Source organism: Fringilla coelebs, assembly GCF_963513975.1.
Source record: "Fringilla coelebs genome assembly, chromosome: 9".
Classification (NCBI taxonomy): domain Eukaryota; kingdom Metazoa; phylum Chordata; class Aves; order Passeriformes; family Fringillidae; genus Fringilla; species Fringilla coelebs.
Window position 1 is genome coordinate 3,336,460 of NC_140067.1, and position 23,545 is coordinate 3,360,004.

The following is a 23,545-nucleotide window of genomic DNA, read 5'->3' on the forward strand; positions in this document are numbered from 1 at the left end:
CACAGCTTTCATTTTTAGCCAAAAGATATGTCCAGATCTGAAAAGCTCCTTTTTCTCAAAAATCTGACTGTCACAGTTTGAAAGCCTGGCTCCTGGTGAGGTACCTACATGAAGAATTCCTTTGCAAATCTGACCTGTGGAAATGTGACCTCAGTGAACACCTGTGCTGTGCAGTGAGAAAGAAATAGAAACATAAGGATCTGATTCCTGAAAAACTTTAAGGCTTTCTCTGAATCTTTGAATTCTAAGTCTGTTTTTCAGAATAATTTGCTTCTGAATTTGGAGTTTGGTCTTGATTGGGCTTTTTTTTCTTTCATTTCCTCAAAATGAATTAAATTGACTTCTACTGGACTAAACATTTTATCATTCAGTTCTGGCTGAGGATTCCCAACAATATATGGGTTAGAACCACCAAAGACCAAATATAACCAAATATAACCACCCAGATCCAAATATAAGACTGTGCAATAGTCATTCCTAAGGGCACTTGCAACGTTTCCAGCCTAAAATGTTAAGAGCAATGACAATTTTAATAGTGCTCTTTGAAATAACACACAGAATTACTGCATGAGAGGAAGCTCCCTAAAAATTTGTCATTTTTGGCAAAATTACACTAAATATTTTATTTGGTTAGGACGTTTTAGTGCCATCAAAACCTCAAAGCCTCATGACAAAAACACTGACTGCCATAATCAATCTCTAATTCAATCACAGTTCAAATGTTCAAAGGCCAGCTCAGGATTTTGGAAGGGGTAAATTAGTTCTGGCAGCCTTACAGCGGTCTCAGATAGCATCTGTCTTCTCCTTCTATCAGATCCAGCTGGGCGGGCCCCTCATAACCATTGATGCTGGTTAGAGCCAACTCCAGCATCATTGGGAGTGCTTGGACTCAATAAATCAGAAATTTGATTATGTGCAGATAATCTATTAAAAATAAATTACAGACCTGGTGTGTTTTTCCCAGCTGATCGACTCAGGACCAGACTAAACCACTGATGTCTTAGCTGAAGGTGACCCCAAGTCCCTTTTTCCTCCCAAATGCTCTGTTAATGCAAATGCAATTGGAGGAAAGAATGTCCACACCAGGTGAAACCAGACCCACCTTGCCTTGGGGCCTGCTGGACTCAGGAATTCCTAGCATCCATAAGAATGTCCATGGCTGTACTGTGTATGTAAGGAACTGCCTGGCTTTGCGCCCTCTGGATCTGCCACCCCTGGTCATCCTGCAAGAGCTGATGGAGTTTCCCACCTTGCTTCACTCAATCAGTGAGACATCACAAGGAAATTAAAAATGTGGTGTCACAATCCTGGATTTGAATGATGATTGAATGATTTTTATTCTTCCTACACACATGTGTTATTCACACAGTGCAGGACCACTGCCTGGATCTTTGCTGTGATTCCTAGTCCTAATCAAATGCTTTGGGAACAGAGTTTGAGCTTTTGCAGGGTCTCAACAGGCCCTTGCACTCAAGCTGATGAGTTTCCAGCCCCTCTGCCTGGTGCTTGAGCTCAGCAGCCAGAACTGGTATCATCAGCAACACTAAATATTCCATTTTCCTGTTTTCTGAGCAGCACAAACTCTCTTTCTGCAGACTTGCTCATGAGTCATCTGGAAATAAACCATAATCCCTTGTCCCCCAGGAGTCATATATAAGTTAATTACTGTACAAGACAAGCTAATACAAAATACACAAGAGATTCCAACTTGTTGAGGTTGCAAAGGGCAAGGGAGCCTTTCAGAATTTCCATTGGTTACAGTCTGGGAATGCTGGGCTTCCCTTGACTCCGTATCTATCACATAACCAAAACCACATTTTGTTCTCTTTGTTGTAGGAGACAAAGCTAAAGAAATGTGGGTGTTATTCATGTGCACAAATAGACACCTAATGGGCTTGTGTGTGTGCACTGTTTGTAACACCACTGCTCTGGGCTGCAGCTGACAGAAACCATCACTGCTTGTCCAGCTGAGAGGATGTTCTGGATCTGCAAATGCCCCCCAGCCCTGCACAGGAAGTCAGAATGGAATGGGATGTGCTAGATGAATTTTAGGTGCCACTGTGTGAAATAAAGCCTGCTTGCCTGGAGTGTGGTGTCCTGGACTTGGATCTGACCATTGCTGTGGTGTCCTGTACCTACCCAGCCATCATTTGCTGGGCTATTGTGTGGTTCTTATCTCTCGAGGAGAGAATCTTATCAGTGCAGGGAAAGGAAAATCTGAAAACAATGAAAAGCCCTTTGGCATCTGACATTTTTCTGTTGAGGATGGAAACAAATACATTTGTAACCTCACAGTAAAGGAGCAAGATTTTTTTCAGTAGTTATAGAAATACTATTTTTAAGGCTGGAAAAGCCCTTGAAAATCATTGAATCAAAGTTATGGTACATTAGTTTAAAACCTCCAGTTGTTCTTATTTACAGATCCTCATAACAGGAGGAAAGAATGGTATGAACGGTGCTGATTTAAAATTACTCATTTAGTGAATTCAAAGTTTTAGACCTGGCTCTGGCAAGAGACCTTGTTTCCTGAACACTCACCTGGATTCTTTTTGCCATTCAGCTTATGGTACAGAGAGAATCCCATTCTGGCATTCCAGGAAGGCAGAGAACACACCAGACTTTATTTCAGTACATTTAAGTGACAGACACAACTGCAGAGGAGGAGGGAAACAGTGACAATTAGTTCTGTGTGATATCTACACTGAGTTTCTGTGACTCTCTGCTAATCATAGTAAATTATTATTAATGAACTGAATATGTCAATCAAATTACTAATTTTGTGAAGACTCTGCACTACATCTCTCCCAGGAACCACAGCAACTCCAGCTGCCCCACCTGCTTCCAGTGAGCCCCTCTCCCAGCAGAAACCAGCTGTGGGCATTTATTCTGTGGGAAGTGTTCTGGACTGACAATGCAGGCACTACTTACACAGGCTACTAAACAAGGCATTCTTCTGGCAGCAATCTCAAGGCCTGTGTAAGAACCAGGACCAAGCCCTTCTCCCTGGAATTAATGTAGGTTCCCTCACTAGAAGCAGGAGAAATCCCATTTTTATATTCCCTGAAAAATCAGTAATTGTATTTTTATTTGCTCATTGCTTTCACATCTACAAGGTGCTGCTTTTGAAATGCCCATGAAGTCTTAGGCTGCCAAAAAGTAACAGATGATCTCAGAGGATACTGTTAAATTACAATACAAACTTGTGGAATGGGTAAAATGCACCAGAAAATCACACTATTTGTATTCGACCATGCAAAAAAACCCCAACCTATTACAAAAATCAACAGTCCAATAATCACGTCTGTAAGTGTGAAAGCTCGAGATGTAACAAACATGAAGTCTCATCTTCAAGCATGAACTCACTTCTGAGAACACAACTTGTCTTTTTAATCAGCAGCATAAAAATCCAGCTGTCCCATAAAATTAATTTCTCTGGGTAAAAATCAGGAGTAGGACACAGCAGGCTTAGGTCTCATTCTGTCTGACATTCCTGTTTCCCATGTGAAACATTTGCCCAAAAGAAAACAGTGATCTAGGCATAATTACATTGGTTTGCAGTCCTGTAAAAAAAAAAAGTAGTGGAAGTTCCATTTTAAACAATTCAGTAAGTTGGTTTCTAGTCATGCATAAAGGTTTTTTTAATCTGTTTACTGTTTTTAAGTAAATCTGTGTGGTCTTGCAGAGGAAAATTGTTCAAAGACACCTCATCCCAACGTAGCTAACTAACTGTTTATTCCAGCCCAGGATCTGTTTAACAGGAAAGGGACAGAACAGATTTAGAGGGTCCTTCTGTCAAGGCAGCCCCTGGTGTGGGCTCCTGTCCTCCCCCAGAGGAGGTATCCCATCTCCAGTCACTGGATAATCTGTGTAAAACCCTAATTCTCCAGACAAACGTGTCTGCTAAATGCCTTCTTTGAGGCTCTGAGCCATATGGTTGGGATTACAGCATTTAAATAGTTTTTCCAAGTGAATACAAAGATGAAGCACAGAATAGTGAAGTATGTCCATAATTGCATTTATAAAGGGACTTCAGGATTTTTAAGGCCCATGTTCTGCACCACTGGAGCCAGTGTGAGCTTGGCACCTTGAAGCAAGTGCAAGTTATATTTACAAGCCATTCACACTTTTTTCACCACGCTATGAAAAGATCTAAGTACAAAGGAGAACAAGGGGCTGTGTTGTTAATGCTGGTGCAATAAAAGCACATTTTTATCTTTAGGATAAAGATACCAGAGCACAGCCCCATTTCACCACTGCCACTGTGCCCATCCTCTGGGATCACAACAAATCAGTGGATCCCCAACAGCCAGGGACACCTCTGGGAGACACCATGTAATACTTCCGGTTATTTCTTGTTTTTCTAACACTGTTTTATAACATACAGGAAAAGGAGGCTTTGAACAGAACCCATCCAGGGCAAACAGCAACCACATGGCCTCAAAACCTGGTTCAAATAATGCCTCAGTAGTTATAGTTTCAAGTACAAAGATAGACATAACAACAAAGAGCATCAACTTCCCTCTTTCCCTGGCCTGGTTAATTTTCCCTTTTCCATCTGTGAGTATGACCTAATGATACAGACTTTATTTGTATTTAATTTTGAGATCTGTAGAGGAGAAGTACCATATACAAGCTTGGTCTGTGTTGTTTTTCTTAGCTGTACATACTTGGCCAGGCTTTCCTTCCCTCCACACCATTATTTACACTCCGGAGCACTGACTCCAGTGCGATGCATTATCCATGTTATGGCTGTTTATAGAGTAGAAGTGGTCTCTGTAACATGTCTGTTTTTCATGTCTTAAACCAATAAAACTTTTACATTGGGCTTATCAAAACCATTCTGTGTAGATCTAAGTCTGTTGTGACTGAAATCAGTAATAAAACTTCTCTTGATGCCCCATGGAACAGAGCTAAGGCAACACTGAGCTCTCTTAATAAATTCCGCTCCGGTAAAAGTTTTATTTAAAAAATGTGGTTAACCCAAAGCTTTTAAAGAAGATTAATGTGGACTTATAAAAAATGTCTGATTTTATTATTAGTAGTAATTCATACAGTTTGTCCTGAAGTTTTCCTTTTCAGCTTCAGTTTGAACCATATGTTCAGGAAGTTCAACTGAAAAGCGATCCTTCAGCAATATTATTTTTTTCTAATTAACAATAACCACAGAGGTATTTTAGAGAAACCTACAGAGTCCCTCAGAAGGTTGTGGAGTGGGATAGATTAAAACAGGATTTTGTCAATTTTATGAAAAATTCACTGAAGCACAAACGGGTCAACTTCAGAGGAGTCCTTCCTTTCCTGTTCTACCAAACAAAGGATTCTGAGTGCAGCAAATCTTAGGTTCCATGGGATTCTTTTGTGAAAGGCCTTGAAGGACTCTGGGATCCATCATTGCCCCATTGGCCTCGCTGGGACTGAGCACAGGCACAGCAGTACAGCCGTGGGGATCCCCAGACTTTGATCCACCACCTCAAGGGGTCAAAGCCAGTCAGAGGTGATGGGTATCAAACACAAAGCTCACGGAGAAGCTGGAAGCTGAGTGCAGGACTGGGTTCATACAGACTGGATGATGATTTAGGAATAAACACAGCTGTGGGCTCAGCCAAACACTCTGTGTGAGCAAACAAAACACAAGAGGCACAAAGAAAAATCCCGCACTCAAATGAAAATGAGTAAAAAGCACAAGTCAGAGCGAGGTTCATAAAAATACCTTTGGGCCAAATTTCACATTCCCAGTCCTTGTACACATCATGTAACTGATGGCATCAGGAACATTTTTTTTTCTGGATTTCAAACATGGTTTGTCTCAAATTCCCTTTCTCAGTGACAGCAGATGAGGTGATGCCGGGTGCAGAACCCCTGCGCTGAGGGCTCCTGGAGACTTCTTGTTACAGCACAGCTCACAAACTCCTCACTGGCTGTTTTTAAGAACAAAGATCATTGTTCAGCTCAACAGAACAATCCCATCAAAATGGCAGCACAATGTTGTGCTGCTGTTTTCACTGGGGTCCCTGTCAAGTTGCATCAGTTGAAATGCTGAGAGGTTTTATTTCCCTGACCTGTCACACTGCTCGCTGTGCCCCGGAGCTGCCTGTCAAGCTGTGCTGCTTCTGCTGAGATGCTGTTTGTGCTTTGCTGGGTTTGTTGGTGGTGCCAGCCAGTTTGTTGGTTGGTGACATTCAATTTTCCTGTTTTCTGACCAGCAGCAACTCACTGCTGTCACTGCATGTGCAGCCTGATCTTACTGTCCTCACACTCTGCCCCCTGAAACCTCTCTATATTGTACATGGAAATCAGCAGCAGTCTGGGTAAAAAAGGATGTGGCAATTGGCTTTTCCAGAGGTAAAACCTGCTCCTTGGCTGTGCCTGCTGGTTTATCTGGGATAACTGGCCCTGGAAGTCACTCTGGACAACTCCACCTTGATGCAGCTGCAATGCTTCTGTCCACGGGCACCCCTAATCTTGAGGGCTTCAGCCATGACCCAGGGAACTTCCAGAGAAAGATCCACAGGCAAAGAAGCTGTGGAAAGGAAACCCTCCCCTAGCTGATCTGTAAACCTCTGCGCATACCAGTGTAGAAGAGCAAAGGCTCCATTTTTGCACAGTCACTTTGCAGAAGAAAACCATGTATTAAAAATAAAGAATCACATTCATTTTCACAGTCGGTTGTAGAAAGAGGATTTATTAATCCTGCCAATTTCCCTGTAAACATTAAATAATCTCCAATATGTTTAGCATATCTTCATTTTTTAATTTGGTAGGACCTGCCTGACCCCCTACTGGAGGCACAGTCCCTGGTTAGCAGCACTAACCTGCCCTTCCTGCAGACAAAGGTAATATTTACCTCTGTCTGCATTCTGACACATGCCAAACAACAAGCTTGAGCTCTTGGGATCAGATTTATTTATCCTCTAATTTTCCCACAGCATTTCAAAACCCACTTGGGCTTGAATGATCCTACAGCCATTTGCATTTATCATTTGACACATGTCAGATCAAACAACTCTGTGAAATATCAAACAGGCCTCCAGCATTTTTCTTTTGTGTAGTTTATTGAATCTCTGGGGTAACATTCCACAAAAAGCAGCATGGAAGTTCCTAATCTCACCAGGCCCCAGTCAGAGGTTGCTTGTTGTACTGGGAGGCTGGATACAGGGGAAAAAAGAAAAATGTTCTTTATTGTGGAACTGTGTTGCTTTTCACACCTCTTGTGAGAAGCAACACAATAAGCTAAGGAAACAACCTCGACCCCTAAGTGTTTATAAATCAGCATTTACTGAGTGAGTAGCACATAACAAATGGATTGAAAGAGACCCAGCAAGAAAAACCAGTCTGTACCATTGCGTGATTACCTTCTGACAGAGGTACTGGCAATACTATGGTGGAATGTTACCATCCTGATGTATCCAGAATCTTCTAGTGAAGGTGCTTCTGGAATTCTTACGTGGAGAAGTCCTGCAGTTGCCCTGGCAGGGAGGAGAACACAGTGTGCCATGAAAAGCCTGGTTAATTAAAAAGCAGACCTAGAGAGGGTCAGGCTGGACCTTTCAAATATCACTCAGATTTGAACCGCAGGATTTTAACTTGCCTCTAAAATTTCAAATCAGATTCCAGTAGAAAGCAGCTGGATTTTCCCCCAGGTATTGCCAAATCCAGACAGTTCACATTGGCTATGCCCTTTCTTAATGCTGGAATCCCAGTTCCCATAAGGATTCTGTGTCAAGCAGAATCCTTTCTTTTCCAAAGGCTGGAGCAGCAGGGATCCCTTTCAGAAGGTTCCTCTGGACATTGTACCATGACTGAACAGTGTAGGGGCATTTGGACAGCACAGAAAGGTTCTGCATTCAAGAGATTTTAACTTTCAAAGTGCTTAAGAGACACATGGAACTGAAATGCATCAGAATACAAAATAAGCAATCTCATGTGAACATTTGGTTTGCAGGTTACCTGTATGGCAGGCTGTCATTCCTGATTCTTGCACTGTGGGGCCTCTTCACCCAGGTGGGTCTCATGGAGTTTTTTCCTAAGGGTTGCTCTTTGCTTTCTTGGAACCATCATATTCTTGTCTTCTCCATGTGAACAAAGCCTGGGCCTCTCTGCAGGACTCCTGGAGCAGCTGATGACACGGTGGTTGCTTCCCTTCTTTTAATTTGCATGATAAAAATTTGTCAGCAAGTTGCACCTGAAGGGGTGAGGATGGCAGGGTCTGCAGCTCAGGGGCGTGACCGACCCCGGCTGGGGCCCTTGGCCAAAATTCCTCAAGCCATGACTGAGGCTTTTCTTGGATTGGGGCAGTGGGGTGGGTTTGCCACTGTGCTGTGGCCACAGGCTGAAGGACTCAGCAGTGCTTGGCATGGCCAAGGCACTCTGTGGAGCCCTCAGAGGGCAGTTTTACAAGAATGCCTCAAGCCACAATCCGAGTTTAACATTACAGTGCCCATCGACCTGCAGCTAAAGAGTGTTAGAGCTCTTGAGCTTTAACATTTTACTTCTTGGCTCCATTTGAATTAAATTTTAATTTGAAAACATGGCAAACTGAACAATATGCTAAGTCTTGTATAACACAAGGATGGGCAGGCAATCTCACTGCAAAATGCTGCAGCAGTGTTTGTGTTGTCACAGCTGATTTCGCAGCCACTGGGATACAGAGTTCTCACAGCTCTGGTTTTAAAATGGATCATATGAAAGTGGTAGGCACACTGGCTTGGAACAAAAACATAAAGTACAAGTATCACAAGGGGAAGAAGGCATTAAAGGCCATGCAGGAAGTGTGAACAGATCTCTGTAACTGTGTTGTGCAAGCCCACACAAGGCACAGAGAGTCCTTGAAGCCTGTGCATCTACATTTTACACCAAGGCAGTGTGATTGTTTGTTCCCTTTCCATACTCCTTACACCCCTCATGCTAAGTCTTGCTACCAGTTCAGCCAGAGAAATCGAGGCCAGTTTGAGGATAATGATATAAATAGCAGGAAGATTATGGAAACTTTGCTGAAGTTGTTTGTGTTGAGCTGCAAAGAGGTAAAAGTGCTGGTGCAGTGCCAGCCAACCCTGCACATCTGCCCCTGTATAACCTGTACCTTTGTTATTCATTTGGAGTCTGTGGACTTCATTTTTACACACTAATTGCATATTAAAATAGAGATATTAAGACTTATGGTTACAACACACTGGTCTACAATTGCTTTTTCCCACTCTGTCTTTTCAGCTGACAGATTTTATCGTTCCCCTGAGTTGGGAGCTCTGACACCCCACTATGTCAGAGTCATTTTCTTGCTTGTTTTATTCTTTTTGTTAAGAAGTTTCTTCATTTTATTCCCATCAACTTTCATTGTCTTTAATTATGTCCCTGAACTTGTAAAGCTGTTTCTCCTGACAATGGGTACTTTGGAAAGGGTAACAACTGCTTTTCCATGAACCACAAGGCAGGAAGTGCATTGTTTCTTTAAAAAAATCACCAGATGTTTTTTCAGGGCTGACTACTAACATTAAAAAAAAAAGCCAGAAACTATTATTTTCCAAATAACCCCAGCGTAATTTTGTTATTGTGTGACTCCTGTTTGCATTTAACTGGGAATTGCAGCCTAGGCCAATACTAAAAAAGGAATTTCTCTCAAGCTAAGTGTGTAAAGTCCATCTATGTGAATACTGATTCCATGGAGTCAAGTCCATCTGAGTGAATCATGTTATTCCTTGGGCTGTTCCTGCCAGTCCAAATACTGGCACTGGGGTACCTGCAACTGGCTATCTTGTGTTCTCTGACTGGAACAAATGAATATTCCTTGTCCCTGTATGCAGGGATTATTGACAGAAAATACCCAGTGCTTCACAGTAAAGTGACTGCATTTTATTTCTCATTAAAAATTAAAATGCATACTTTAAATGATAACAGGATATTTTTAACATGGACGGTACAGTAAGAAGAAATTACCCGCATCACACATGCCTGGAAATTTGCCTGCTGTTCCCAGCTCCCAAGCCTCTGGATCACAAGCTGTTCATGATGGAGCGATACTCTCTCTGGTGCTCCACAAGCTTCAAAAATACTTCGTATTTCTTGTCATAAAATCTGTGTAAGAAAGCTAATGTCAGCAAAGCCCGCAATTTGAAGATTTAAATTCCCTGCAATATATATGTTTACTTGCTTCTCTTAGCATTAAGGACACTTTGACTCTTTCCTAGGTACAGCTGCTCCCGGGGTCAGAGCCCTCGCTGTGCACTGCTAGGCCAGTTTCCACCCAAGCTGTGATTCCAGCTGCAATTCCACCTTTCATTTCCCAGCAGCCAGCTTGGCTTCTCCGACAGTTTTCCCCAGAGTTCTCTGTCTTGAGAGTGAGGAGACACCGGAGCTTCACAGAATTCATTCAGGTGGCAAAAATCCTCCAAAATCACTGAGTCCATCTGTACCCCCAGCACTGCCAAGGCTGCTCCGTGTCCCCAAGTGCCACATCCACAGGGCTTTTCAATCCCTCCAGGGATGGGGACTGCCCTGGGCAGCTGTACCAGGCCTGGACAACCCTTTCCATGAAGAAATTTTCCCAAAAATCCAATATAAACTTTCCTTGGCACAGCTTGAGGCCGTTTCCTCTTGTCCTGTCGCTTGTTATTTGAGAGCAGAGCCCGACCCGCCCCCCCCCCCCCCCCCCCCGGCTGTCCCCTACTGGCAGGAGCTGTGCAGAGCCACAAGGACCCCCGGAGCCTCCTTTTCTCCAGGCTGAGCCCCTTCCCAGCTCCCTCAGCCCCTCCTGGGCTCCAGCGCCTTCCCCTGGACACGCTCCGGCCCCTCAGAGCGGGTCCCGGGCTGTGGGCCCAGAGCCGGGCCCAGGCCCCGAGTCCCGCCCGTGTCCCCTCAGCCCGGACCCGCCGCCAGGGGGAGCCCGCGCGCCGCCGCCCGTGGAATCCGGAGCCCTTAAAAATGTAACGCAAACCACCCTTAAAATGCAATGGAATAGAAGATAATCCTTAAAAAGTAATAGAAATAATCCTTTAAAATATAATAGTACTAATACTTAAAGTATAATAGAAATAATCAAGCTTTAAAAATTAATAGAAATAATCCTTAGAAATACAGTATGAACAATTCTTAAAAATATAATTCTTCAAGTATCTGTATGCCAAGCACTACTGCAGTCGAGCAGGGCTGTAAAAAGACACCCCCCAACCTCATCTCCAGACCCCAACTTTATCTCCCTTGAACTCTCCCAGTGGAACACACCAGGGCCAGCGTTACCTTTTATGCTCGTGGTTGGGCTGCACAACTTTTCCAATTTTCCCCATTTTCGCCATGGCCTCCTAGGAAAAGACAAACACCAACTGGAAAAGCCTGTTTTGATTTAAAATACTTTTTGACAAGAACAAGATGTTTCAAAACCAATCGGAACATTAGTGATGTATTTTGTTTCGGCTGAACAGGCCAGATGGCAGCAAATATGTTCAATCCCATTATAAAGTAGTCAAGAGAACAAAGCTCTGCAGACCCTCAGTAACCAAAGTCTGTTCCTCTCTCTCACTGGGAGTCCCAGGCAGAACAGAGTTATCTTTTATTATTTACTCTAACCAAAGGAAATGTTAAACACTGCATCCCCGGAGGGGAGGGTTCTCAAATAAAATGATACTGTACTTGAGATCCTGCAATCATATTTTGAAAGTATCGGTTCCCTGCAGCAAAGGAGGACTCAGGGGTGCTCCACAAGCTAAAGGTAACCTGGGAAGGTCTGTTCTGCAGCTCACAGCTGCCCTCACATTCCAGCACAAAGGTGTAAGAGGAAAATTCTGATCCTGACCTGCTTTTGTCCAAAATAAAGTCAGAGCTCACAGAACCCCCTGCAGAAGGAGTCTCTGGGACTGTCATAGCCAAAAGGAAGAGGGATGAGTAATTTGGTAATTTGGTTCCTGTTCTGATCTCTGTGAGATTCTGATTTTCCATGGATTCTCCCAAGCGATCCCACTGGAATGAGAATCACCAAAGTTAAGTGGCCTGAGCTCTCAGGATACAGTGGAGGCAGCAGACACTCAGTGATTTCACATGGAGAATTAAAGCAACAGCTTTTAGATGGGAGAATGTTAAAAACATTAAAGGTCAGGACTCAAGAGTCAGTGTGTGACCAAATCAGGGTTCAGAGTTTCTAAGCAGGACCCTGAAGCTGTTTTAATGCAGTGCCTAAGAATGAGGATGACCCTGGAGAACAGGCAGTCTGTGCTGCTGCTGCTGGAACCTTTTTAAAAGGCTGGAACATTTTTTAAAGGTTTGAATGATTTTACAGGCTGGAATATCTGGCCTAGTGAAATTTGTGCTTTCCATTAATCCAGCACTTTTCAGCAGAGGATCTCACAGAACTTCACAAGGTGGATGAGCAATGTCAGTGCAGTGTCACCAGCCCAGGGCAGGCTCTACCAAAGGCAGAAGCATTGCCAGGTGTGCAGTCAGGACTCCACTCTGCTAAGGGTGCTGATACAGCAGCAGAGAATATTTCTGTGCTCTCATATGCCCAATCTCCTTCATATGTGCAGAGGTTGATTGTACTTGGATTCCCCAAGAAACACCCTTGAAATAACACTTGCAGAGAGATAGTGTGTTCTTTTGCCTGGGACATGTGAGCCTGCTGGCACTGAGACTCTGCACAGCAGCCAGATTAAAAGACTGCCATGGAAAGGCTGATATCCTTCCCAGTAAGAGAAATGAGCATTTTATTCCCTGGCCTTTAACAGGTGACACTGACAATGCTCAAGCATTGTCCCTATTTACAATAGTCAGTCCCTTACATGGCCAGCTGGATTTACAGTCTATCCAAAAAATGAATGAACACACAGAAAAAAAAAAAGGCAACTCAGAGTAGAAGCCAATTCCCTCTGGTACAATGGCTACTGCTTTTCCATTGTGCTTTAGAGAAAACAAAGCCCCATGAAACACTCTCTCACTAATGGAAGAGTCACCTTCCTTTCTGCTCCCTGCTTTACACCTCCTTTTGAACTGTCCTGGAGACACTGCACAAAAATAAACCCACAACATCTGTGTCTAAACAGGCAAATCCATTTTTTATCACAGGTGCAACAAAAATGAAAGGGAGGGCCAGACTTTGCATTCCCCTGTCTGTGCACACTCAGGACCAGGCACCATTCCCAGGCTATGTTCTCCTTGTGACATGGATGCTCCACACCCTTGTGCTCTGCTTTACTCTTACAGCTTCTTGAAAATGCTACTTCTCTTCTGCTGGACCCCCATCATCCACCCTGAGCCAAGGAGGAAGACTTCCAAGTTTATCAGCTTTTCAGTTTATCAGCTAAAATACTTTGGTGTTTTTAAATCTACTGAAAATACACAGACCTTTGAGAATCCACAGTATTAAAGTCTCACAGCAACTGCCATGGTTCTGTGGAATAGCATGGCAAAAAAATACACAGCCAGCAATTTTCAACAAGTCACCCATTCTGTGTTGCTCAAAATATCCTAAATTAATTCCTGCTCTCAATTCACATTTTAGTTGTGTGTTTTTCTGTGTTTTAAAGTCAGTTTGGTCATTGTTAGCTTGAACAAAAAACTTTACTCCCAGAGGAGAGTCTTTTCAACAATTTTCTGGGGACAAGGGAACAGAACATTGAAAATATGAATTTATAATGAAACGGGAAACAAAGGAACATTAGAATTGCATTACTGAATCAGATCAACCTTGTGCACTGCTCTGTCTCCAACAAAGCCTTAAATATAGCAAAGTGATAATACTGCTGTTCAGAAATAGCTTGTTTGAGGGTTGACATCCAAATCCATAATTCCAGTCACCAAGGATTTCACAATCTTAATTTGAATGACGCTCTATCTTCTTTGTTTGCCAGTCTAGACAGTACAATGAATACAGTGATTTAAAACACAATGAATTCTCTCTTAAAACAAAATATTTTGTAAAATTGCTTTTTAATCATTTCTTTTCTCTCTTTCCATAAAGGCTATGCTATAAATAAGCCCTGAAAGTTCGCATTTGATCATCATTTCTAAAGGCTGGGCAAGAGGCAAGTGAAGGGTTTACACAGAAAAAAAGAGAGGCACTGTGGAGCAGAAATAAAGGGATGCATTCATGATTTCTAACCTTTTGTTGGAGTGTCAACGCTGAGACAGATACAAGCCAGTAAACACTCTGCTCTCCATGGAGAGACCCAGCCCAGCAGGGTTATCCCTGCCTGGGAAGGGACAGGGAACCAAACTCCCCAAGGCCCACCAAGATCTCAGGACAAGGTGCCATTTTGCTGCTGGGAAGGTCAGCATCACTCAAATCCACTCAGTCCTGGTGGCTGAATTCCACTTTCCAGCATCATCTGGGGCTGGGGATCCAACACTTGCCCAGCTGAGGAATCCAGGGCAGCCCCAACAGGCAGTGGATCTCCAAGGGAAACCCTACTGAACCCAGGGAAAATCCTGTCTCCTAGGGAAACCAAACTTTTACACAGCATCTAAAAGCTGGGAATTTCAACTGTTGTCCCTTCAATAACGGGAAGGGAAAGGTTTTTTACCCTGTGTGGGAGGAGGCAGCAGGAGAAGCCCATCAGCCTGGCACAGCAGCCACAGGAGGTGCACATAGGGAATAGTTTCAGTCTCTGACTCCCTGCCCTTGGGATCCTCCAAGAGCTGCCTCACAAAACCCAGCACATCCCACAGGAGTAGCCCACATCCTTGGGACTGCACAAGGAGGCCGGTGAAGCCTACCTCTGGATAGAATCACAGAATCAACTAGGCTGTAAGAGACCTTGGAGACCATCAAGCCCAACCTAGAATAGTCCCCAGGTCTGATTTTCAGCTGTGACTCAAGGACTGATGAGGTTTGAGTATTTGAGTATTGCTGAAAATTTATGGGATGTGAACCTTAAAGTACACAGCAGATGAGAAATCAGATTTAGGGACACCAGCCTTAGTTTAGAAAGTCAAGTAACAAAATGCCCATTGGGCTTTTTCTTTATTTTAAGACTTTAAAAATTGTATCCAAAGTTAAATGGATAAGGCATCTGAGCACAAATGCAACTTCCCAGCTGTGTTCTCACCACTCAGTCATTTTGGTAATCCCAAGAAATGCGTGGACTTTAACCTAAGGTAATTATTAACAATGAAACAACCACAGATCATTTCAAGTTCTCCTGTACCATTTCAGTGGCTGAAAGCACGTGGCTGCACATGGAGCAGCAAAGCACCAAACTGGGGGATCTGATGCTCACACTCAGGCCAGTCTCACCTCTCCAGTGTTTCTGTTCTGTTTTCCTGTCACAGATCCAGCAGTAGGAGGAAAATAATGTCAAAGGTGCCCCGTTCACAACAGGCTGAAATGTAGGAACATTCTTCCCACCAGATCTGTCTTGATTTCAGGATTCAGCAGGTGTTTAACCTTCAAACTATCAGAGTGACTTTCCTTACACTTCTAGTCCTCACAACAAATAAAACAAATAATATTCTATATAATAATTTTAATTGTTCTGCAGCAGTGAAGAACCTCTCTCTCACTCATCTCTATTCCACACACACAAACTCAGCTAACAGATGTCTTTAGCATCATTTTAAGAAGTTCAGTGACAGATATATTTGGATTTGAGGGGCATAAATAGATTTCTTGAAATGCTGATGTTGAAGAAATACTTTTGAACTCCTATAAGAATTTTAAGCAATGCTGCTATTTCCTTCTAGGCTTTTATTTAGGGATTGCTTTGGAGATGCAAAATTCATTTTCTCTGTGTTTACAGGAGTTACATGAGAGTATTTCTGCAGAACATTACTTTTTAGTGGTATATGACTGCACGAAGAAAGCATGTGATGGACCATATACAATATTTTTCTAGTGGTTTCCCCCCCCCCCCCTTAAATTTGTTTGAGTTATAGGGGCAGATCTTGGCAGCGAGCACAAAGCCCAGAATCTGTAACTCAATTCTCTGTGGGTTTCTAGATGGAGTGAGCCAAGTTTTAAAACACATTATGGATAAATATTAGAGCTGAGCAAAAAATTCACACCTAAGACCAAAGTGTGAAAATTTGGCTTTGATTCATTTAGCAAAAAGGTGGAAAATTTCACACAAGTTTGTGTTTTCCTTTTGCTCTGATCCAACCTTGATTTCTGTGTCTGTATCAAACCTCAGAGAGAGAGAGGAAGAGTTTTTGTCTGTCTGTGCACATGAGATACAGAGGAGGAGGGAGAAGAGGATGGAAGGATGGAGGGCTGGCAAGCAGGACACCAGCTCAGGACTTGAATCTGTCTTTCAGGAAAAGTCACTGGCCTTTGGAATCTCTCTGTCCATATGTTCACTAACAGCACTGGCCCCTCTTAGAGAAATATTTTATGCATTTGTTTGTTACACTGAGGCAGCTCAAAAGAATCCCAACATTATTCTACCCTTCAACCATCCAACTTGAGTTGACAGAGGCCAACTGGATGGATCCTGAGCACTGAGACAAGGTGCATTTCTGGTTCCAGCACTGAATCAGACTCCAGAAAGTTTCAAGAGATTTCTGGAGTTATCTGGGACACATAATTTATTCTTTTAATTTTCAGTTACCTCTGTCTGCAGTGGGCTGTGCCATTTCCCCAGTTTGGTTTGGCACAGAGTTTGCACACTCAAGGTGTGTCCCCAGTTCTGCACTGTGGGTGTCACAGGGAGCTACCAGCCCTCCTGCACCTTTCATGTCCCACTGAAGCATGATCACCCTGTCCTGCACCACCAGAGAAGATTTTCACTCCTTAGTACCAGAACAAATGGGAAAGAGCTCTCACAGCAGCAGAGACAAGCACAGGTAAGGCCACAGGATCACTTCTGCCTCCAGAGCACCAACTTTGCCTCTCCCTCAGTGTCTCCACAGGGCCAGCCAGGCTGTGGTCACCCAGTTTGGTGTCCCAGAGCCCAGCCAGGCTGGCCAGCCACAGGCACAGCCCTAAGAGGGGCAGCAGTGGCAGGGCAGCTGCTGGAACGGTGCCTTGCCATGCCAGCCATGATATTAATTACTTATTCCACAGCCCAAATTTAGAATGGGATGAGGGTCAGCTCTGATTGCCACATCATCTATCAGCTGGAAACTATGTTTGCGTCTAAGCAGCCACTCTGCTACTAAATATAGGTGGGTTAGTTGTTGATTTGAGTCTGCACTCCCCCAAGTTGCCTCTGACTAGCAAATAATTAAGCAGTTTGCTTTGTGAGGGCTCTGCTGCTGGCACCTCTTCATGCCCAAAGCTGCTTGGACACAAACCTGACAGCTTAGCAGGGGTTTCAGCTTCCCTGGGCAATGGAAAGAGCCCAAGTGTTCAGCTCCTGTTTCAGCTTCACAGACTGCTGGCACTGGGTGCCATGAATCAAGTCTGTGGGCACCACCCAAGCAGTCTGGGGCAGGGTTTAGCTGCTCCCCTGACATGAACCTGTGCAGCTTCTCCATGAGGGGACTGTTCCCTTCAGTGGCTGCAAGTGAAGGTCCCAGCCCACACCATGGAGCTGATGCCATATCAGGAATGGGCTCCTGACTCCAGCACCAACTGGCACTGGCAGCACATCTCTCTCACCCCTTTCTGAGGTGGAATAAATTTAAACATGCACAGTATCGCTGTTGAAATAGACTAGAAGGTCTGTCCATTGAAACCACATGAAAATATATTGATTTAACACAGGTTTTAGGCTTGGAAATGTGATGCTGACATAGGCAGCTGTGTTTAACAGAACACAAGCTCAACTGGGAGTCAGGAGAGCAAATTCCTCCACCAGCTCCTGATGCTGGGCTCTGCCCAATCCACCCTCTCCCTACTCATCCTTCCTGGGGATGGAGCAAACGAATCCAGGGAACAACTCTGCATAACCTGCAACACATTGCTTTTCTTCTCTGGCCCCCTCCTCACCTTCTGCTTGCAGCACCTTCTGCTACCCTCAATTTTAGGTGGTAAAGCCTTTGGGGCAGCCAGGGCAGGTGTGTGATTCCACATGGACACCAAGAACTGAGCTGGACAAAAGCAGTCCCTCCCTGTGAGGAGAGTGAGGCCCTGGCATGGGGTGTCCGGAGAAGCTGGGGCTGCCCCTGGATCCCTGGAAGTGCCCAAGGCCAGCTGGAACAGGGCTTGGAGCAGCCTGGGAGCATGGGAGGTGTCCCTGCCCAAACCATTCCAGGATTATGATTTAGACCAGGGAGGGTAAAACAGAGACACTGAAGACCCAGCCCAGGGGATCCTGACACTCAGCTGGGCACTCCACTCAGTATTTAGCTGAGCTGCACCACTTCCTTCAAGGTGCAAAATTCAGATTTATTTGGCTGATTTCTTTCAACATCCATAATGAACATTCAGCTTTCCTCACATTTAGTCACCAAGTTCAAACTTTTATTTGCCATCTGGCAACAGACTGGGCTTTACTGGGGGGAGGGGATTGGAAAGGGGATTTTTTCCTTTTCTTTTTTTTTTTTTTGCATCTGTATTTGCTTTATGAGCTATGGCTAAGGCATCATTTACACATGGGGAACTGGATCAGGTTCTCACAATTCATTCCATATGTTCACTTATGCTGTCAAAACATTTTTTCAATCTAATTAATCCACACACGTCTCTCTGTTCAATTCCCCACTTTGGGCAGTTTCAGCATTTTTGGGGTACCTAGCTGGGATTGTCATAAAACCAACTTCTGCCTATACTTTGCTTTATGGTTACTCTACAAAGAAAGAAAAACTATTTGCAATATTTCACTCTTCTTCATCTATGTATCCTTTCCTTTCCTTTCCTTTCCTTTCCTTTCCTTTCCTTTCCTTTCCTTTCCTTTCCTTTCCTTTCCTTTCCTTTCCTTTCCTTTCCTTTCCTTTCCTTTCCTTTCCTTTCCTTTCCTTTCCTTTCCTTTCCTTTCCTTTCCTTTCCTTTCCTTTCCTTTCCTTTCCTTTCCTTTCCTTTCCTTTCCTTTCCTTTCCTTTCCTTTCCTTTCCTTTCCTTTCCTTTCCTTTCCTTTCCTTTCCTTTCCTTTCCTTTCCTTTCCTTTCCTTTCCTTTCCTTTCCTTTCCTTTCCTTTCCTTTCCTTTCCTTTCCTTTCCTTTCCTTTCCTTTCCTTTCCTTTCCTTTCCTTTCCCCATCTTTCAAATATATTCTTTGCTATGCTTCAGTGTCTACCTGAGGTTAATGAGGAAAATCCCTGCTGTGAGTTTTGATTTGGGATGTTTTTTAACTAGTTCATCTGATGTGTGGTTGACTATTAAAAGAAAAAAACCTATACCTCAGAAATATGCTTACATTTTACCCAATCTGGACTGCATTTGGGAAATTACCCTGGACAGGGGCTCATAAAAAACAAGAGACCTTTAGAAAAAGTCTTTCACTACTGTAAGCCAGTAGAAGGTTGAGATATTAAAACAGGGAGTAAAACTGCATTAAAATATAGAGAGAGCCTTTTAGTAACCTTAAAGATACCCCATGTCCAACAAAAAATAAAATATCATGTAAGAGATACAGAGATATCCAACAAGCAGTGAACAGAGAATAAATCCTAGAAGAAAAAACAGAAATCTTTTGGGAGTTTAAAACAGCGCAGAGAAGGCAGCTGTCCATGGCACAAGGCATTTGCTTTCCTTGCCATGATTGCTACAGACAAGGGGTCAGCCACCTTTTCCAGCACACTGCTCCAGGAAGTATTTTTCTTTCCCAAATTAAAGGCTAGCAGTGACTGAACGGAGTGAAGCTGAAGCAAAGCACACTCATCATTGCAGGGGGGTGGACCAGATGACCTTTAAAGGTCTCTTCCAACCCAAACTATTCTATGATTCTATGATCAGCTGATGATACTGTCCTGTTTTGTTTAAAACTGAGCATCCTTTCTTCTCCAGATCGGAAAATCAGCCAGGGATGAGAAGCTACTGCTCTCATTTGTCTTCTGCCACTAGAACTGTTCTCCAAGAGTGCTCTTTCTAAAAAAAAGCACTTTAAATGCTGGATACATATTGCTAAACAATTTTATTTTGGGAAGGATTCTTTAAGAACCTGGGAAGCCTGGTCTGTGGATGGGATGGCCAGTCAGTTGCCAAATGTGTTCTAATAGCAGCAAGGGAGAGATTCAAACTGAGCTGTGGAATTCCCATGGACACAGAACTGAGAGATTTTCATGGGAGGAAACTGCAAAAGTCACACCAGAAGGGATGCTCTGCTCCCCTTGCTCCTAAAAACTTTGGCTTGTATCTCTTTTGGAGACCACTGAGAAATGGTAAATACAGTTCCCTTTAACACTAAAACTTCTGTCAGCAGGAATGTCTTTATGTGCATACTGTCTGTGCACTGCAATCACATTTATTGCACAGAAAACCTGTAGGCACCAACCTGAACAAATTAATGTGGAATAAACTGTTCTTATTGGCAAATGTCAGGTTACCCTCATCACCACTCTGGCTGATGTTTTTCTATACAAACCCAAACCCAAGAACTATTTATTCACACCTGCCCCAGAGCCAGAAAGAGCCTTTGATTACAGTATTATTCAATAACCTCTGTTACTGGGCAAATGCAAACCTGTCACCCAGCACTGCCAGCAGGAATTTTAAAGGTATCTCAGGCATCTTTTCCCTTAGCAGATGTCCTAATAAAGCATTTTTATTCATTTGGCAAATAGAAAAGAGAACATTTTATAATTGCTCGTGCCCAAAACAAAGGCTGGTTCTGTCTGCAAGCACCCCAGTGGGAATTAGAAGTGCATTTGCTGTGGGAGTGGGGCACCAGTGGCACCACAGCTGGGCTGGTCACAGCCTGAGATCCAACACAGCACCATCTTGAAAGCTGAGATGCCACAGAGAAGAGCACCCAGGACAGTCTCCACCTTCCTACCTTCAAGTTTTGGCCAGGTGGGAAGCCTGGGGAGCTGGTTTAGGAGCTCTCCGTTTTATCTCCAAGAAAGACAAACAACACCAAATCCTTCCAGAGGGATGTTCTCACAACACCCAGCCACCATTCCAACTTCTACTTCTCATCCTATTTTCCCAGCTTTTTAAGAAGCCCCCAGTGACCTGCATCTTGTGGCTCCTGCTTCCAAGCAAGCCTTGCCCCTTCAGCCACTTCAATGAGAAATTCCTAACCCACTGCTCCTGAAGTGCTTATGGGGAAAAGCTCTTCCCAGAACCCCTTCCATGACTGTAGTCACTGGATTCATTGGCTCCTGAATTTTAAGCCACACAGGCTATGAGATCAGCTCAGCTGGTCAGAACATGATGCTGATAATGCCAAAGGTGTGAGTTTGATCCCTATTTGGGGGCCCTTCACTTTAGAGATGGATTTGATCATCCCTGTGGGTCCATCTAACTCAGAGTATTCTGTTTTCCTGTGAAGCACCTCAGTCCCTCACATATTCCATGAGAATCACTAACACCACAAGATTAATACCAAACACTCAGGAGGAAAATCTGGCCAATGGGGGACACAACTGAAGAAAAACCACTTTGTGCTTCACCATTCAGCTGATCCTAAGAACTGAGCAAATTCCTGCTGTTGAAGATCTGTGCTTTTATTTAAAGACAGCAAGCTGGGAAAAGAGATGAATAGCAGAGGCCCAAATGGTTCATGGAGCTTTTCCCTTGTAGGTCACTGAGCAGAGCCTCAGTGAGTGTTGGGAGCTATGGTGGGCTGCCAGCTTTTTATCATGTCCTCTGTAAAGGGGATTTACTGGTTTCAAATTAATTTCTATTGTATGCAGTTTTCCCAACATGAAATGCTCCATTGTCACAGCTCAGTCACTGATAACCCTTTGCAAAGCCCCACAGGAGAAATTGCTGCCACCACCTGAATGTTTCCTTTTAAAATCAAGCTTGGAGAAGTATCCTGACTGTGATCTGGGGCTGGAGGAGCTCAAAGAGCCTTCCCCAGCCATGGAGAAGGAGAGTGGCAGTGCAGCTGCACATTCTGCTCCTGACTGGAGCAGAACTGGGGAAAGGCAGAGCCCAGCCCTGTCCTTTGCTCCCCATGGTGGCTGCTCCAGGAGGGAGGTGTGTGTGTGCTGGCAGCACCACAGGCCTGTTCTCTGCAGAAAGTACATTGTGAAAGGAAAAAAAAACAAAACAGAAGAAGCAAAAATGAACAACTCTATCATTATCTGATGTGCTGAGATCTCGGCAGAGATCAGCTCAAAGATCCATATTGTTTACAGCAGCTGATGAGTCTCACAAGTGCTGAAGCTGTGCTCTCGCTTAAAGTGCTAACATATTTACAGTTTTCAGTCCTGTCCTTAGCACTTATCTGTCATTTCAAGATGAATGCTCCTTTTGTACAGCCTAATCACTTGCACGAACACTCCACCAGATCAAAATCCCAGATTTGTTTCGCTTTTCCATTAGCAGCAATTCTGTACTTGGGAAATTGCTTCATGCAGCAAATCTGAAAAAAAACAACTAGTTTTTGTTCAAAGGTATTTCTTTGTCTGTGACGAGTCTAGAAGGGAGGGAAAGATATTAAATTACTTTTATCTGATGCAAGTCTGAATTTTACTTCACACCTTTCTAAACACATTTATCCATGGTTCTGCTCTGGCTTGGTTATTGACATTGGAATAATTAGTGAAGACCTGTATAACATCAGACAGGATCAGCAACATATCTAACTAAACCCTTGATAAGAAGCAATTTTTTCATGCTCAACAATCTTTTCTCTATTCATAATATTTCAAACATTTGGTAGGATCCCATCCTGCCCCCTCCTCTCCCAACAAACAGTAGGAGCATGTGCAATTAAAAGCTGTCAGTCATTCTGGTTTTACAGGAATAAAGGAATGTGGGTCATTCTACAACTCAGTAACTCAATTTTAAAAAATGCAACCCAGGCATGCAAGAAAAAGGATACAGTTCTAAGGAGGAGGTCTTACCCTGCTGGATGTTTTACATTATTCTCATTGGGTTACTGGCCTGTCACAAATCAGTTTCAGATGCACCTCAGAAAATGCTCAGCAGTGCAAGATGCATCTGTTGTTTCTGCTAATCCTGGTCCCACTGCAGTCAAAAAAGGGCAACATCTGATTTTCAGAAGTCTCCAGAAATGTTTACAACTGAAGTTTAGAAAGGTCCATAACTGAGCAAGAAGAGCACCTCAGTTCTGTGTTGGGTACAGCATTAGACACCTAAAGCTCCAGGCTGGGAATGAAAATGCTGATCTGGAATTAGCCTTTGCTGTTCCTAAGAAATTGCCAATCCAACCCCTGACTGAATTTGTGCTTTAAAGGATGTGGTCTCCCATTCCTTCCCAAATATTCTCTAAAAACAAGAATTCTGCATGTGAAGTGCATTTTTGTGCAGATGTACAACACAATCTTTCAATGTTCTGAATGCTGTAAATACTAAAACTTGATACAAACATCAGAGTTGTAACCATGCCACAGTATATAAGCCATTTTCCATATTATATACATAGCAATCAAAATTAATAACAAACTGCAGTTCTAAAGTAAGATTTTGAAGTCAAAAGCTGTTCCAGTCAATCTACAGCCTTTCCATTCTGACTTATTTTAACCCACCAGAGCAACACCTTTAGCATCATCATAGATTTTCTTTGCACTTTTTGTTCCATCACTTTAATGCAACTATAAACTCCAACTCTAAGGTA

At 43.4% G+C, this 23,545-nt stretch overlaps 1 protein-coding gene across 5 annotated transcripts in view; it reads right to left on the reverse strand.

The window, feature by feature from the left end:
• Window positions 1–9,854: 9,854 nt before the first annotated feature.
• The window catches only part of FGGY (FGGY carbohydrate kinase domain containing), a 127,794-nt gene continuing 114,103 nt past the window's right edge, over window positions 9,855–23,545 (reverse strand). For all 5 annotated transcript variants that reach the window (XM_084211062.1, XM_084211064.1, XM_084211065.1 and 2 more), the window contains 2 exons: window positions 11,230–11,291; window positions 9,855–10,068 (listed from right to left, as the gene is read on the reverse strand). In XM_084211062.1, the coding sequence (XP_084067188.1) occupies window positions 9,987–10,068; window positions 11,230–11,291 (144 nt within the window). In that variant the 3' untranslated portion in view covers window positions 9,855–9,986. The remainder of the gene's footprint in view (window positions 10,069–11,229; window positions 11,292–23,545) is intronic.